The sequence below is a fragment of the Eulemur rufifrons genome, chromosome 16 (assembly GCF_041146395.1).
Source record: "Eulemur rufifrons isolate Redbay chromosome 16, OSU_ERuf_1, whole genome shotgun sequence".
NCBI classification, from domain to species: Eukaryota; Metazoa; Chordata; class Mammalia; order Primates; family Lemuridae; genus Eulemur; species Eulemur rufifrons.
In genome coordinates, this window is record NC_090998.1 from 83,741,491 (window position 1) to 83,755,774 (window position 14,284).

At 49.1% G+C, this 14,284-nt stretch overlaps 1 protein-coding gene across 2 annotated transcripts in view; it reads right to left on the reverse strand.

The window, feature by feature from the left end:
- The window catches only part of SYN3 (synapsin III), a 377,990-nt gene that overhangs the window by 272,659 nt on the left and 91,047 nt on the right, over window positions 1-14,284 (reverse strand). The window contains exons 4-5 of one of the 2 annotated variants that reach the window (XM_069490347.1): window positions 4,542-4,698; window positions 1,528-1,617 (exon numbers count right to left, since the gene is read on the reverse strand). In XM_069490347.1, the coding sequence (XP_069346448.1) occupies window positions 1,528-1,617; window positions 4,542-4,698 (247 nt within the window). Of the gene's footprint in view, window positions 1-1,527; window positions 1,618-4,541; window positions 4,702-14,284 lie in introns of both variants that reach the window. The other variant, XM_069490346.1, reaches the window with a different exon arrangement.

The window sequence follows — 14,284 nt, forward strand, 5'->3', positions numbered from 1 at the left end:
CCACTCATGGGTCGGGGTGCAGGTACTCCCAGACTGGGGCCCTGACTCATCTTTCCTTATTTTCTTCCTAAGAATCCCAACCTGGTGGAGGTGGGGAGGGGAGGCCTTGATGTCAACTGTCTGCTTGAAATTCCAAGCATGGCTCAGCCTGATTGGGGATGCCAGGAACGGATGAGGTTCCACAACAGCTGGTGGCCCCCTCCCAGAGCATACAGAAGGGCCTGTCACCCTCAGTGGCCTGGAATGGCCACAGACTCCTCACCCAACTTGCATCCCACCATTGGCAATGTTTCAGGTTATAGCTTTTGACCCTATTTTAAAGCTATTCAACTTTGAACGTCTATCATGTGCCCAGCACAGGGCTTCGTGATCACATGATATCTCAACAATCTCATGAGGTTGTTCCACCGTCATCCACAGTTTTCAGCTGAGGAAACCAAGGTTCACAGAGAGCAAATCATTGCCCAAGAACTAGTACACAGACAGAATTGCAATTCATACTCAGGCCGGTTTGATGATAAAGCCTGAATTTTCTCCACTGTAGTCACACTTTGTTGGAATGTGATGGGTTTCACATGTGCCCTTCTTATTTCAACCAGCACATCCTGGATTCTCTGACACTCACTGGATCAGATATAAGGGAAAGGTAATCAGTGGAAAACCTCTGCTTGCTCAGACTGCTCCCAGCTAGAACCCGTAGTCCTACCTGTCAATGTCTCCAAACAAGGTTGTCCAGCTCAGCAGCCTGAGCTCGAATTCTACAAACAGGCCACAGTCCCCAGCTGGGACTATAGGATACCCTACTAATCATTCTGTTTCCTGAGACTCCCAACCTCTACAAGTCCAAGCACAAGGCCACAGCCCGCATTCCTTTGACCAGTTTAGCAAGATCACCTGCCACACAGCAGGACTGTTTCCAGCTGCCCACAGCTCCTGCACCCATCTTCTTCCAGCTGCAGGTGGAGAACTCTCCGCCCCATTGGGAAAGACGTTAGCCTCTCCCCACCAGGTATCCTCCAAACGGGAGGCTTTACCGTGTACTCCGAACCAAGCCCCACCTGCTTCCCAGAGACAACCGCAGGGGTATTCAAAAGTTAGAAAGTGAAGAGAACACAGAAGGAAACTGCCCTTCAACAATCACTGCAAACAAAATATTACTGCTTTTTATTAAAACACAAGTTGAAACCAAGTCCCAGAAAGGGCTCAAATGAAATAACACCCTGCCTTGAAAACATCTTTTACCTTTATAATCAACCTCTTGCTCTGACATGCCAGCTCAAGTTGTTGAAAGCTGATTTGTTGAAAATTCCCGAGGTCCCCCAAAATGCTGTCCACCTTTGCCATTTGTCCTACTGCCTGAATTTCACCTGGGAAGATGACTCTTCCCCCAGGAAGGCCAGGCATTCCCACAGGATACTGGGGCTCTTCCTCAGAGTCCAGGTGGTCAGGGAGTGACGCCTGAGCCCTGGGGACTCAGACATCTGTGTTCATGCCACACCATAAAACAGAGTAAAGAAGGGCACTCACCATTGGCTTATGGTTGGGAAAAAATGTTTGCTCCACAAGCGGGAACTTCTCAGGGCCCAGGGAATGGAAGATCTTAATGAGTTGAGAGAACTAGAACAGAAGAGGAGAAAACATTGATCAGCCATTGGTACCCAGTATGGTGACACTTTTCACTTGATCCTGAGCCTCAAGTATCTGCCTGCTCAGAGCTGAGCTCCGGTAGCTGTCCCTGGCCTATAGGATAAAGGCCAGAGTTCTCGGCTGAACGTTCATCCTCTCCCTTATCTAACTGCATCAACCCCTTCCCTCCATTCCTGCCCTAGACCTGGTAAGCGGGCTGGATACTGAGATCAGCTCAACTGCATTTAATGAGCACATACTACATCCTCAGCATTTCACACAAGGTCCTTGTCCACAGCATGACCTGCTGATGTTCATGCCATAGCTCTGCCTGAAATGTCTTCTTTCTAGAGAGGCAGCACTGCACAGTAGTTCATGGTGTAGACTTTGGATCCAGCCTCCCTAGGTTCAAGTTCTCTCTCTACCACTTACTAGCTATGTAACCTGAGAAGTCACATAAGGTTTCTGAGCTTTGTTTTCTTCACTTGTAGGCTGGACTTAACAGGACACCCTACCTCATAGAATTGTTGGCAGGATAGAGTGTGCCTTTGTCTACAGGAATCCGTGAATGCTAAATGATGTTATTATTAATAAATATTGTCTCTGCTGTTACAACAATTCTCATCTTCAACAGCTCAAGCCACAACCCTTCCCACTGTGCTCATGCTGTTCAGCCCTTCCTTGTTTGCCCTAGACGGTGAGTTCCATCATTGTGCTTCATTATCAGGGCAACAAGCTAAACTTGAGGGAAACAGGCACATGGTAGAGACAGGCTGGAGGGAAGCATGGGGGCTATGGGACCTGGAAGGGGGACAGAGTGGGGATCAGGGACACTCCCTGGAGCAGATGACATAGGAGGAGGAAGAAGGATGTCTCGCTGCACTCTAGGTGTGCAGTGAGACTCGTGTGTGCTGGAGACCCTCAGTGGCTGCCATGGCTGTGGCCCCAGGTGCAGGGGACAGTAAGAGGAGGCCGGAAGGTCATCCATCAAGACCACTAGGAGCCGCAAGGGCCAGCCAAGGAGCCCAGATTTTGCCCAGAAGGCAAAGGAGAGCCGCTGGCGGATATGAACAGCAATGAGCAGGTCAGGTCCTGATCAAGAGGATGGAATCAGCTGCAATGTGTGGCTAACTGTGGCTGCCCAGTGGTTAGAAAAGGGCCAAGTCTCAAGCCTGTCTATCTTGGGGGGGTCACGAAGAGCTGGGGCAGAGAGAACGCAGTAACTTAGGAACTTCCTGCATCAGCCCAGGATCGGTCTACAAACTCTTGGGGTGTAGCCTGCATGTACAGTGCAACAGAAAGTCAACTTGTAGGGTCTGGTAGACTCAGAAATGTGGGAAATGATGTGAGGGTGGAGGGGGTCCCTCATTTTACAGACAAGGAAATTGGAGTCCAGAGTGGGAGCTTAAATCCACAATTAAGCACATGGGTTTTGGAGAGGCCCAGTTCTACCACTCACTCCTAGCTCTGGGCTGATACTATTTACGACCCTTTCCTAACAGTGGCACTTGAATTTTGGATGCCTTAGGCCAAAAAGTTCAGTTAGGGCAGAATGGGAAGGAGACCATGGCCCTGATAATGGAGGTAGACTATCCATATCTATTAAATCAATGCAGGTAGATATTCAATAAATACTGAGTGTCAACTCTGCATGGGCCTTGTTCTAGGTGCTAGGAGCAATGATGACTGTCATCATTCATTGAATGTATGCTTGGTACCAGCCACTATTATGAGCACTTTATACATGTTAACTCATAGCCCAAACAGGAAGGCCCTGCTATTGTCATCATTTTCCAAATAAGGAAGCTAAGTTCAGAGAGGTTGAGGAGGTTGCCCAAGGTTACACAGCTCCTAAATGGAGGAGCCAGGACCTGGGAGTCTGGCTCCAGAGCCCACACTCCCTGCGCCACCAGGTGATCACACAGACAGCAACGCCAGACAGACCAAATGGCTATGAGCTTCACACGCTGCATACCCCACAACCTCCAGTTATCATTCCTCCTTCCCTCCTCTGTTTTGCCCCTTGGCACTTATCATAGGGCATATTACATATTTGGTACATTTATTAATGCATTGTACTGGAATGCCAACTAGAATGTAAGATCCACCGGGTGGAGATTTTAGTCTGATTTGGTGCTCACTGCTATGTTGTAGGACTTAGAACAGTACCTGGAATAGAGTGAATGCTCAATAAATATCTGTTGCATGAACAAATTACTTCTAGCCAGGGAGAGAGACAATGTACAAATGAGTGGATAAATACAGCATTCTGGGTGGAGATACGTATTAGGGGTAAAAAATAAAGGCTGGTAAGGGACTTGAGAGTGTTTGAGGGAGTGGAGAGGTGGCATTTTAGGAAAATAAAATGAATCTCTTACAGGTAACATCTGGATGAAACACGAATCAAATGAATGACTGAAGCTAATGGATAAAAGAAGAGAAATCAAGTGTTGGGTGTTGAAGACAGACGGCTTCACGTTCTGGCTTCAGCACTCACTGGCTACATGACCCTGCCGTTTCCTTCTCTGCAAAGTGGGGGAATGACACCCATTTCACACGACAGTGACAGTATGAGCACCAGGCAGCAGTTTTCTGATACATAGTAAGTGCTCAATCAATGGTGTCTGCTGTTAATAGGCAATGATGATAAGATGATAGAATGTTAAAACAATACCACATTCTTATGACTAACACTGTTATAATGCTACTGTATCATAATACGTAATTATATAATGGTGTTTAGGCAACAATTCCAATAAGAGTCCTGGGATCCAAGTGGTTTCTTCAGTTGCTTAAATATTAGTAAGATTCTTTCCACTATGGAGAACGCCATGCTGGGGAGGGGCCCACTGCAGGGCTGGGAGGCCACCCACTGTCTCCCAGTGCCCTCCAGGTCAGCCTGGCCCGTCACCTACCACCCAGGGCTTGCTGCAGAAGTTGTAGACGGAGTAGAGCGAGTTGACGGCGGGCAGGCCCCCGTACTGCAGGCCGATGACCAGGCTCCGGTAGTCTTCGCCCAGGGCCATGCTGTAGGCGTGCTGGCGGACCAGGATAAAGTCTGGCTTGAAGGATCTGCTGAGAGAGGGGTCAGCAGGGCGTCATTAGCACACTGGCACAGCAATGACCCGCAGGCCGGTACCTACTGCACTCCAAAGTAAAAGGACTGAGAACAACATTTACTTCCTTCTGTTTGTTTTTCTGGGCTCTTTTCTAAACTTTCCACATCGAACATCTATTTTATTTGCAATCAGAAAAAGAAAGTATCAAATAACTCAGTGGATGGACTGAGATTGCACCAGGTACCAGCACTGAACTGAACGTGTGTATTCCCTGTCGTGAGGACACCTGCCCCAGGAGGTGGGCACTGTGCCATCAGCTCCCGTGCTACATATGAGCCCTCTGAGGCTCTGGAAGACCAAGTCACTTGCTCAAAAAGACACGCTGCAGGGAAGTGGCAGAGCCAGGTCTGTGTGGCCTCGTGGCTCTGGCTGTCAATCACCAAGCAGTACCAGCCTCTTTCCCGCAGATTTCAGATCAAATGTGTCCTGTTCCCTTCCAGCAGCAGCCTCGGGAAAGCAGCAAGAGTACGAACAGGATGGCCAAGTCTGTGGCAGGCTCTTTGCTGGCCCCTCTGGAGGTGTGATCCCCATGAAATCTCAGACAGACCTGGGCAAGGTGCAGACTGTTTCCCCATCTATAGACGGGGACAGCGCAGCTCAGAGAAGTTAATAAGTTCCCCAACTCACAAGGCTGGGGAGCAGGAGAGCCGACTTCAACTCAGGTCATCCAGCTCTAAGTCCACGTGCTTTTTGCCACAACACCCAGCCCCGGGTGGACTCACACATTATTTCATGCACACTGCCCAGGATCTACCTATTTTTGGATTCCTCACTTCTAAGGCACATGAAAAAATCAGACTCGCTGTAGGTATGAGGCTGACGCTCAAAATGGTATCCGATCGATCCACTTGGCTCATCTAGGACCAGACACTTAGCTTCAAATAAATTGTGTCTCTAAAATAATTCTAATGTCAATTAAAATAACTCTCCAAGGGAAAGGATTTGCCCCCACACTGAAGACGGAAGAGAAGAATGTGCAGCTACTTCTGAAATCATTCTTAGCCAGCGCCTCACTGTGCACCCAGGGCCTGACCCCGCGGGAGCAAGGGCGCAACCACCGTGTGCCGTGGGATGACGGGCGTGGACGCTGCTCCTTACTGCCAGCGGAAATGGCCAGTCTCCGCAGCTAAGTTGTAACACATCTCGAGGGGCCACTTGGATGGGAGCCTCCTCTCCACATGCACGGTTCACCGTGTGCTCAGGGCAGGGGCCAATCACACTCGTATTGCTCTGTGGTTAGGGTTAGGTGAGAATCCTGGAATTACAGCAGCAGGGATGAAAGAAGGAAGGAAGGGAGAGCCCGTGTGTGCCTCTGACAAGGATCTGATGGCAATAGGATCACTGACAATATAACCACTCGCTGCTTCTATCTCATTTCAAAAGTAATAAATGGCTGAGCGTAGTGGCTTGTGCCTGTAATCCTAGCACTTTGGGAGGTCAAGGCAGGAGGATCCCTTGAGGCCAGGAGTTCAAGACCAGCTTGGAAACATAGCAAGATCCTGCCTCTAAAAAAATAAAATTTACTGGGCATGGTGGTGTGCACCTGTAGTCCCAGATACTTGGGAGGTTGAGGCAGTAGGATGGCTTGAGCCCAGGAGGTTACGGTGAGCTGAGCAACAGAGCAAGACCCTCTCTCTCTCTCTCTCTCACACACACAACACACAGACACACACACACAAAAGTAATATATGCTCCTTGTGTAAAAACAAAGCAAAACAAAAAACCACTTGGTGTGAGTGTGTGCCGGAAGGCTTGGATCTTAAAAGAGAAGTGGGGATTTGTCAAGTGGCAGGTTTAGAGGGTACTCCAGGTAGAGGGCATGGCACCTGCGGCTGAATGGAAGGGTCCTCGTAGTGTAGTGGACTGTGCTATGTTTTGTTTTATCTGCTCACTATTTTCCTTTTTGAGGAAACAGAGCCCATGAGAAAATCCTGTCTGATCAGAGAACCACATTTCGCTGGGCAGTAACGGGGCTGAGGACTGTGCCTCTGATATAAAATGGGCCCGTCAGAATCCTTCTCAGGGATGCTGTGTGTGAGCTCTGGGAAAGAGGAGAGGCCAGCTGAGCTGACGTCACACAAGCTGGGGCTGACGGAGACCATCCCTGCTGCGTGGGGGGATCCCCCTGCAGAAGTCCTGGCTGGGAACAGGGACAGGAGGGAGACAAGAGCCCTGTCAACATTAGTTGAGCCCCTGAACCCCGCTGAGCCTGACAGCAGAATCATCTTTATCTTCTGAGTTATGAGAGCTATTAAGCTCCCTTTTTGTGCCTGAACTAAAACTAGTTCTGGCATCGGGCCATCAGTATTGCTCCAATGGATACTGGGAGCAAGTGGCAAAGTTTGCAATTGGTTCCATGGCTGGAGTACAAGGTATGAGGAGGTGTCATCAAAGATGAGGCTGGTTAAAAAGTCCCCACAACCCTCTAAGGCCCTTCCCACCTCCCTGGGGAGCCCCACTGGGCCTAAGCCCTGGGTCTCTCCTGCCTGGGCAAGGTCTCCTTCAGTCCCACGCAAACTGGCACATCCTGGCAGCAGGCGATAGCCGGGTTTTCTTGTTATTTGGGCTTTAACCTTAACATGATCTATATTATTTGGGCTCCTGATCCCAGGTCTTTCTCAGAAGTGGCTGTCAGCACTCGGAAGGAAATCAAGGACAGCATATAATTACATGGGAAAGATGGGGCAGGTGATGTTTCGCCGGGGGATTACTGAGTGTTTCAGGAGGCGTCGGAAGGCAGGGGGCCAGAGGCTGAGTGACTTGCAGCCACCAGAGAAGTGTAATAATTCCCTCAGATATGCAGAGGCCTGTGGTGGCAAGAACAGATCTTGGCTGGGCTTTGCCCAGGACCTAAGTTAATGAGCAGAAGCCTCATTACTCCTGGTTGCTTGACCGCTATTTCGTAACTGTCCCCTGGTCACTGAGAGCCAAGTTGGCAAAGGGTGACGATCATGCTGATTTTGTTCACATGCTGAGACCCATCACAGCCAGATCTGGTCCCAGCTGTGCCTGGGAAGGCTCCGGACTTTGTGACATCCATGGCTACCGGCAGAGAGACCTCAGTTTCCCCGCAACTGTCTCCCCATAACACTTCGCTTCATCTCTGGAAGTTCAACCTTGGGTGTCCAATCTGGGGGAAGGGGACAGAGGGAACTGAGCAAACCATCGAAAGGGGAGGGGAGATCAGAACATCTCAGTGGTCCCCACTGCCCTGAAGGCTTGTGGCACCCCTGCACTGCTGCAAGGATGAACCGGAGGAAACGTGCGAGCCTCGCAGATGCAGGGGTTCGTGACGCCATATGGAAGGGCTTTGGGAATTAGCGATGCTTCCCGCCAGCCTGAGGACTGCAAGAAATTAGTCCAGGCTGAAAAGAAATTAGGTGGCAGCCAACCAAGAATCTGGCGAGGGGCAGACAACAGGATGCTGCAGGGAGGCCTGCGGGGCCCGCACGGCAGCCTCCAGCTGCACACCGGCGGAGAAGGGGCCCCGCAGGGCTTACGACAGCCGGGCTCTCTGACGAATCCCAGGGCCCTCTTTGTAAAGTGCTAGGAGGTTAATAAAACACAGGCATGAGTTGCTGGAAGAAGTAGGCCTCCTTGTTTCCCTGCCTCAGCCTCACTCTGCATCTTGGTATCTTTAACCTGGTGTCTTCCTCCTCTTTCATTTCGGAGAACAAGCCCGTGACTCTGTCCTTGCTCTATTCTCTTTCTCCATCACCCTGGGAACATCACATGTTACGGGTTGAACTATGTCCCCAGGAAGACATATTCAAGTCCTAAGCCCGGGTACCTTTGAATGTGACCTTATTTGGAAATAGGGTCTTTGCAGAAGTAATCAAGATGTCATATTGGAGTTCAGCGGGCCCTAATCTGATGACTGATATCTTTAGGAGAGGAGGGAAATTTGGACCCAGACACAGAGGGAGGAAGAAGAGAATGCCCTGGGACAAGGGAAGCAGAGATTGGAGCGGTCTATCTACAATCCAGGGAATGCTGAGGATTGCGGTGGCCATGAGTAGCTAGGAAGAGGCAGGGAAGGGTTCTCCCTGCAGCCTTCAGAGGGAGCATGGCACGGGAGTCTTGACTGCAGACTTCTAGCCTCCAGGAGTGTGAGAGAATAAATTTCCACTGTTTAAACCACCCAACTTGGTTACCGCAGCCTCAGGAAACGAACACACTGCACATCACTAGGTCTCCTCTTTCTAGCAGCTTTCAGACTTTCCAGCTTCCTTGGTTCTGGTGTGTGCCCTCCACCGCCGCATTCCACGCTTCTCAAAACAACCACCCTGGCATATTCTGTTTGGGCTGCTAGAACAAAATACCATAGGCTGGATGGCTTTGACACACAGAAATGTATTTCTCACAGTTCTGGGGGCTGGGAAGTCCAAGATCAAGGCAGTGGCAGATTCAGGGTCAGGTGAGGGCTGCTTTCTGGCTCTTCCTCGCTGAAATGTCCTGAAATGGTAGAAGGGGTGAGGCAGCTTTCTGGGGTCCCTTCTATAAGCTCACTAGATCTCATTTAAGACGGCTGCATGCTCATGATCTAGTCACCTCTCAATGGCCCCACCTCCTAATACCATCACATTGGGGTTAGGTTTCAACATAAATCTGGGGGGACATAAATATCCAGACCATAGCAAACCCAACCACAATAATAAAAAAAAAAAGAAAACCTTTACTTTAAGGTTGAAAATAAGCTGGTAGTTAAATAATGTTCATCTATACATAAAAAAGAATGAATAAATCAACCAGTTGATAAATGCATGGAGATTTGTTTGGATGGGTGTTCACCAAAATGCTAACTGGTTATTTGAAGAGTGAGATGGGAAATGGGAATTATTACAGTCTTCTTCCTACGTTTGGGTACTGTCTGCATTTAAAAAGAAAAAAAAAGAGCACAGTGCATTTTTACAATCAGGAAAAAACAATGAGGTTATCTTCATTCTGGAAAAAATGGAAAATGTAACAATGAAGTCACATCATGGAAAATGCTTATGGTACAGTTTCATGTGGCATAAAACAATAGAAAAGAGAGCCCTTTTTATGACTAGTGCACTGTAAAAATGATGGGCCTGGAAGGAGAGCTGGAAAAAATGCTCACGTGTTAAGGTGGTAAGGTGGCAAGTGCTTTCTCTTCTTTGAAAATTTCCATTTTGCTTATATTGTGCTTTGGGCATTAACCAAAAATTTCGATTGGCAGGCATGCATAGATAGATAGATGATAGAATGAGATAGGTAGATAGATAGATAGGCAGGTAGATAGATAGATAGATGATAGAATGAGATAGGTAGGTAGGTAGATAGATAGATAACGAACAAGTCCCCTCCACTTGGCCCTACAGCCATAATGAGCCATTTCCCATCTTCGTTCCATTGCTAGACCTGTTGGACAAGGCAGCCCGTGCCCGCCAGCCCCAGTTCCCACACACCCTTGTCCTAACTCTCTGCCCCTGGCTGTCCGCCCCTTTCCAGCCCAGTGAAATTGCACTGAGGTCACTTCTAAATGCCAAACCCACAGATCAAATGGCTTCTTCTGTGTCCTCACCTCCCCTGATTTCTAATTATAGCCAATGTACTACGAGGCTCGAGCCCAAGCCCTCTGCCTGTCTTCTCTCATTTAAACCTGACAAGGAAAAGCTATAAGGAAACCGAGGCACAGAGCAGTTAGGGAATTTGCCAAGGTTGCACAGCTCTTGGTGGTGGAACCACGGAGTCACATCCCGTAGCCTGCTGGCTCTAGAACAGGGTTTCCCAAACTCACCACTGTGGACATGTTGGGTCTAGATAATTCTTTTTTTTTGTGGGGAGTGGTACTGTGTGTTGTAGGATGTTAGGAGCATCCTGGTCTCTGACCACTAGATGCAGTGGCACTCTCATGTTCAGTTGTGACAGCCAGACATGTCTCTAGACATTGCCAAGAGTCCCTGGGAGGTAAATGCAGCCTGGAGGAAGACCCCTACTGTAGAGTTCCTCTTGGCCTCTGCAGCAGTGTCACTGTCCTCACCCCCCGCAAACCGTTTCCTCCTCGCCTCGAAGACACCCACTCCCCTTGTTTCCTAGCTGCCTCCTCCTGGCTCCTTCACCACCATCTTGTCCCTCGCTATAGCTCTTCTGCAAGGCTCAGTATTCGGTTCTGTGCTCCATAGAATCATCTCCACCCAGGGACTCCCCTTACCTTGTCCTCACAGGAGCAGTGAAAATGGCTCAGGATGGGCGTGGTGGCTCACGCCTGTAATCTTAGCACTCTGGGAGGCCAGTGTGGGAGGAACGCTTGAGTTCAGGAGTTTGAGACCAACCTGAGCAAGAGGGAGATCTCATCTCTACTGAAAATAGAAAAATTAGCCAGGCATGGTAGCATGCACCTGTAGTCCCAGCTACTCAGGAGGCTGAAGCAGGAGGATCGCTTGAACCCAGGAGTTTGAGGTTGCCGTGAGCTATGACGATGCCACTGTACTCTAGTCTGGGGAACAGAGCAAGACCCTGTCTCAAAAAAAGAAAGAAAAAGAAAGAGAAAAAGAGAGAAAGAGGAGAGAGAGACAGAAAGAAAAGAAAGAGGAAGGGAGGGAGGAGGGAAAGAGGGATGAAGGAAGGAAGGAAATAAATGACTTGGGTTTATAGAGCACTTCCTTTGTGCCAGGAATCACTTTTAAGATTTTAGTTATGTTATCTTTAATCCTCACAATGACTCTACAAGATAGATACTATTAATAGCCTCTTTTTTCAAGAAACTAAGGCACGGAGAGATCAAGCCCAGGGAGAACAGGGGCCACCTGAGACTTGAATTCAGGTCTTCGGGCTTCAAAGCCAATGTGCACCACTGTGCAACCAGCACCTTCCACCAACTTCAGTCTCTCTTCATCACCTCCAGCTCACTGTGCCTGGACCCCACGTCATCAGCCTCCCCCAAAGTGGATCTCCTGACTTCTGTTAAAGGCCCCCCATGCTCCCAGGAACTAAGATCTGTCACCCTGAACTCCTCTGCAACTCTTCTCCCTGACATCCACTAAGTAAAGAGTCACCAAGGCTGCCGAATCTTCCCTCCAGAAATGTCTAGGACTGGCTCCTGCATTCCCCACTTCCCAGCCTCATGCTGGCTTTTCCTCCCATTGCTTCGTGCCTGAGACACCTCAACAGACCATCAGCTGCTGAGTCCTCAACACAGGCTGGTCATCTTATCCCTCTTAGCAGCACAGACCTTGCTCAGGGTGAGTCCTTCTGAGTGGTGAGTGTTAAGTGATGCCCCTGACTCTGCCCCAGGGATTCCAAGCTAAATGCCAGAGGGCCCAGCAGGTACCATTGCGGCCGAGTGAGGTGGGCATCTTCACTTGTCTCTTCTCACACACTCTCTGTTTCCATATTAAGCATGTAGGACTATCCTTCATTCCCACCATGCTCTCTCTGACCTTTTCTGGAAGCATGTATGCCTCTCTGTGTATGTTTAATTTTCCCACTCTGGATAGCAACTTAAGCATGTGAAACATTTCATTTTTCTATAGGAGGACACAACCTCTAGATAAATAGCAGCTGACGCAGCCTCTGGGGAGACCAAGTGCGGAGAGGCTGGAACTGATGAAGGAGAAAGAATGGGCTGGTCTAAGGTCGAGCCACCATGGCCACGTAGGAACAAAGTCCCTGTGTGGCCCCTGGATTTTTTTTTTTTAAAAAAGCACAAATCTGGATATTTATATGAAATTCTCAATTACTTAAATGTTGACGATTCATTCAAAAAATTTTTTAAAAATCACTACACAGAATGGTAAAAAAAAAAAAAAAAAAGTTAACCAACACTCACACACACACACACACACACACACACAAACATACAACTTGGAAAACAGTAAAGTCCCTGAAATTGCTAAGTATCTTAGTCCCTTAGAGCTGTTATAATAAAATACCATAAATTGAGTGGCAATAAATAAAACAAAATGTATTTCTCATGGTTCTGGAGGCTGGGAAGTCCAAGACCAAGCCAGCAGCAGATTTGGTGTCTGATGAGCGCCTGCTTTCTGGTCCATGGATGGTGCCTTCCCGTTGCACCCTTACATGGTAGAAGGGGTGAGGGAGCTCTCTCAGGTCTCTTTTATAAGGGCACAGATCCCATTCACGAGGACTCGGCCCTCATGACTCATTACCTCCCAAAGACCCTACCTTCTAATACCATCCCCTTAAGGGTTAGGATTTCAACATACGAATCTGGGGGAGACACAAACATTCAGACCACAAAGCTAAGGATTGGAATATACTTTTGTGACTCCTTCTCAAGTACCTAGCAGGTCTCAAGCACGTAGTAGGTGCTCAGCAGATCCAAATGGAAATGGACCTGCAGTGGAAATGGCTTCACTTCTCAAAGTCCTGGAGCATCTAATGTCAACAACCCTTTAACAGACAAAAGGGAAAAAAGACCAGAAGATGCCAAAATAATATGAGGAACAGTGGGAAAGATCAAGACATTGTCTAGTCCTAGCTCTGCTGTTGACTTTGAGAGTGCTGCTTTTCCTCTCTGGCCTCAGTTTCCTCATTGGCAGAAGGAGAACTGGCTAAGTGACCTCTGAGGGCCCTTCCTGGGATACCTGTCTCCAATTCTTGAACTTGGAGTCAAGGCTTTTAACACCTGCCTCCTGTTGTATCTGCACATTTGAGTTTCCTTGTCACATTCTATCATGTAGTAATGGTTTATATGGTTTATAAGAATCATGTTTAACCACTGTTGGGTATGTCCTGAGTGCCAGGTGCTTGCAGGCGGAGTTTCAAGCATTATGTCATAGTGTCCTCACCTCCAATCTCTGTGAAATAGGTGCTCATCTTGGGCTGGGCTCCTCATAAGCAGAGGCCAAAACAGGGATGTGGGTGGACACATGTGATTCATGGAGCAGCACAAGAAGTGAGGCTGTCGTGGGTGAATACTAGCCTTGGCCTGCCCCACAGAGGGGTCTGGAACAGACACGGCACCCAGGAGTTGTCCCACCTTGAGGGAAGAAGGCCGGGCTTCTGCCTCCCCAGCAGCAGTCAGTTACTGACTCCCCATGGGTGTTGGAGGAGGGGGTTCATCTGTCTCAGGGATGCAGTGACCATCGGCCCAAGGCCATGGAGAAGGCCACAGGTGTAGCACTACCCTGGCACTCACCGCCGCTGGGGGCACTGGCTAGCAAAGAGGATGTGAGCAGAGAACCGACAGCATCCATACAACACTATTATTAGCCCCTTTTGCAGATGAGGAAGACTGAGACCTGGAATAGTTAAATACGTTCCCAGGAACTACTAATACCAGTTACAGAGGTCTGTACTATTAAGCACAAATCACACCTCCCAGGAAGGACACAGTCCCCTCCCCTGAAAGGCAGGACCCCCGCCTGAAGTGCCTCTGTTTCCCCAGCACCCAGCATGGTGACTGCACCCAGGGGGTGCAGAGCTGTCCTTGGAGTGGCTGAGTTTGGAGCTGCTCCTCTCCAGGGCCGAGGGGCCCCAGGTGGTACATCTCTGTGAGGCAGGGGGTCAGGCCTCGCCCCCGCAGGGGCCTCAGGCGGCCCACTCTCCGCAGC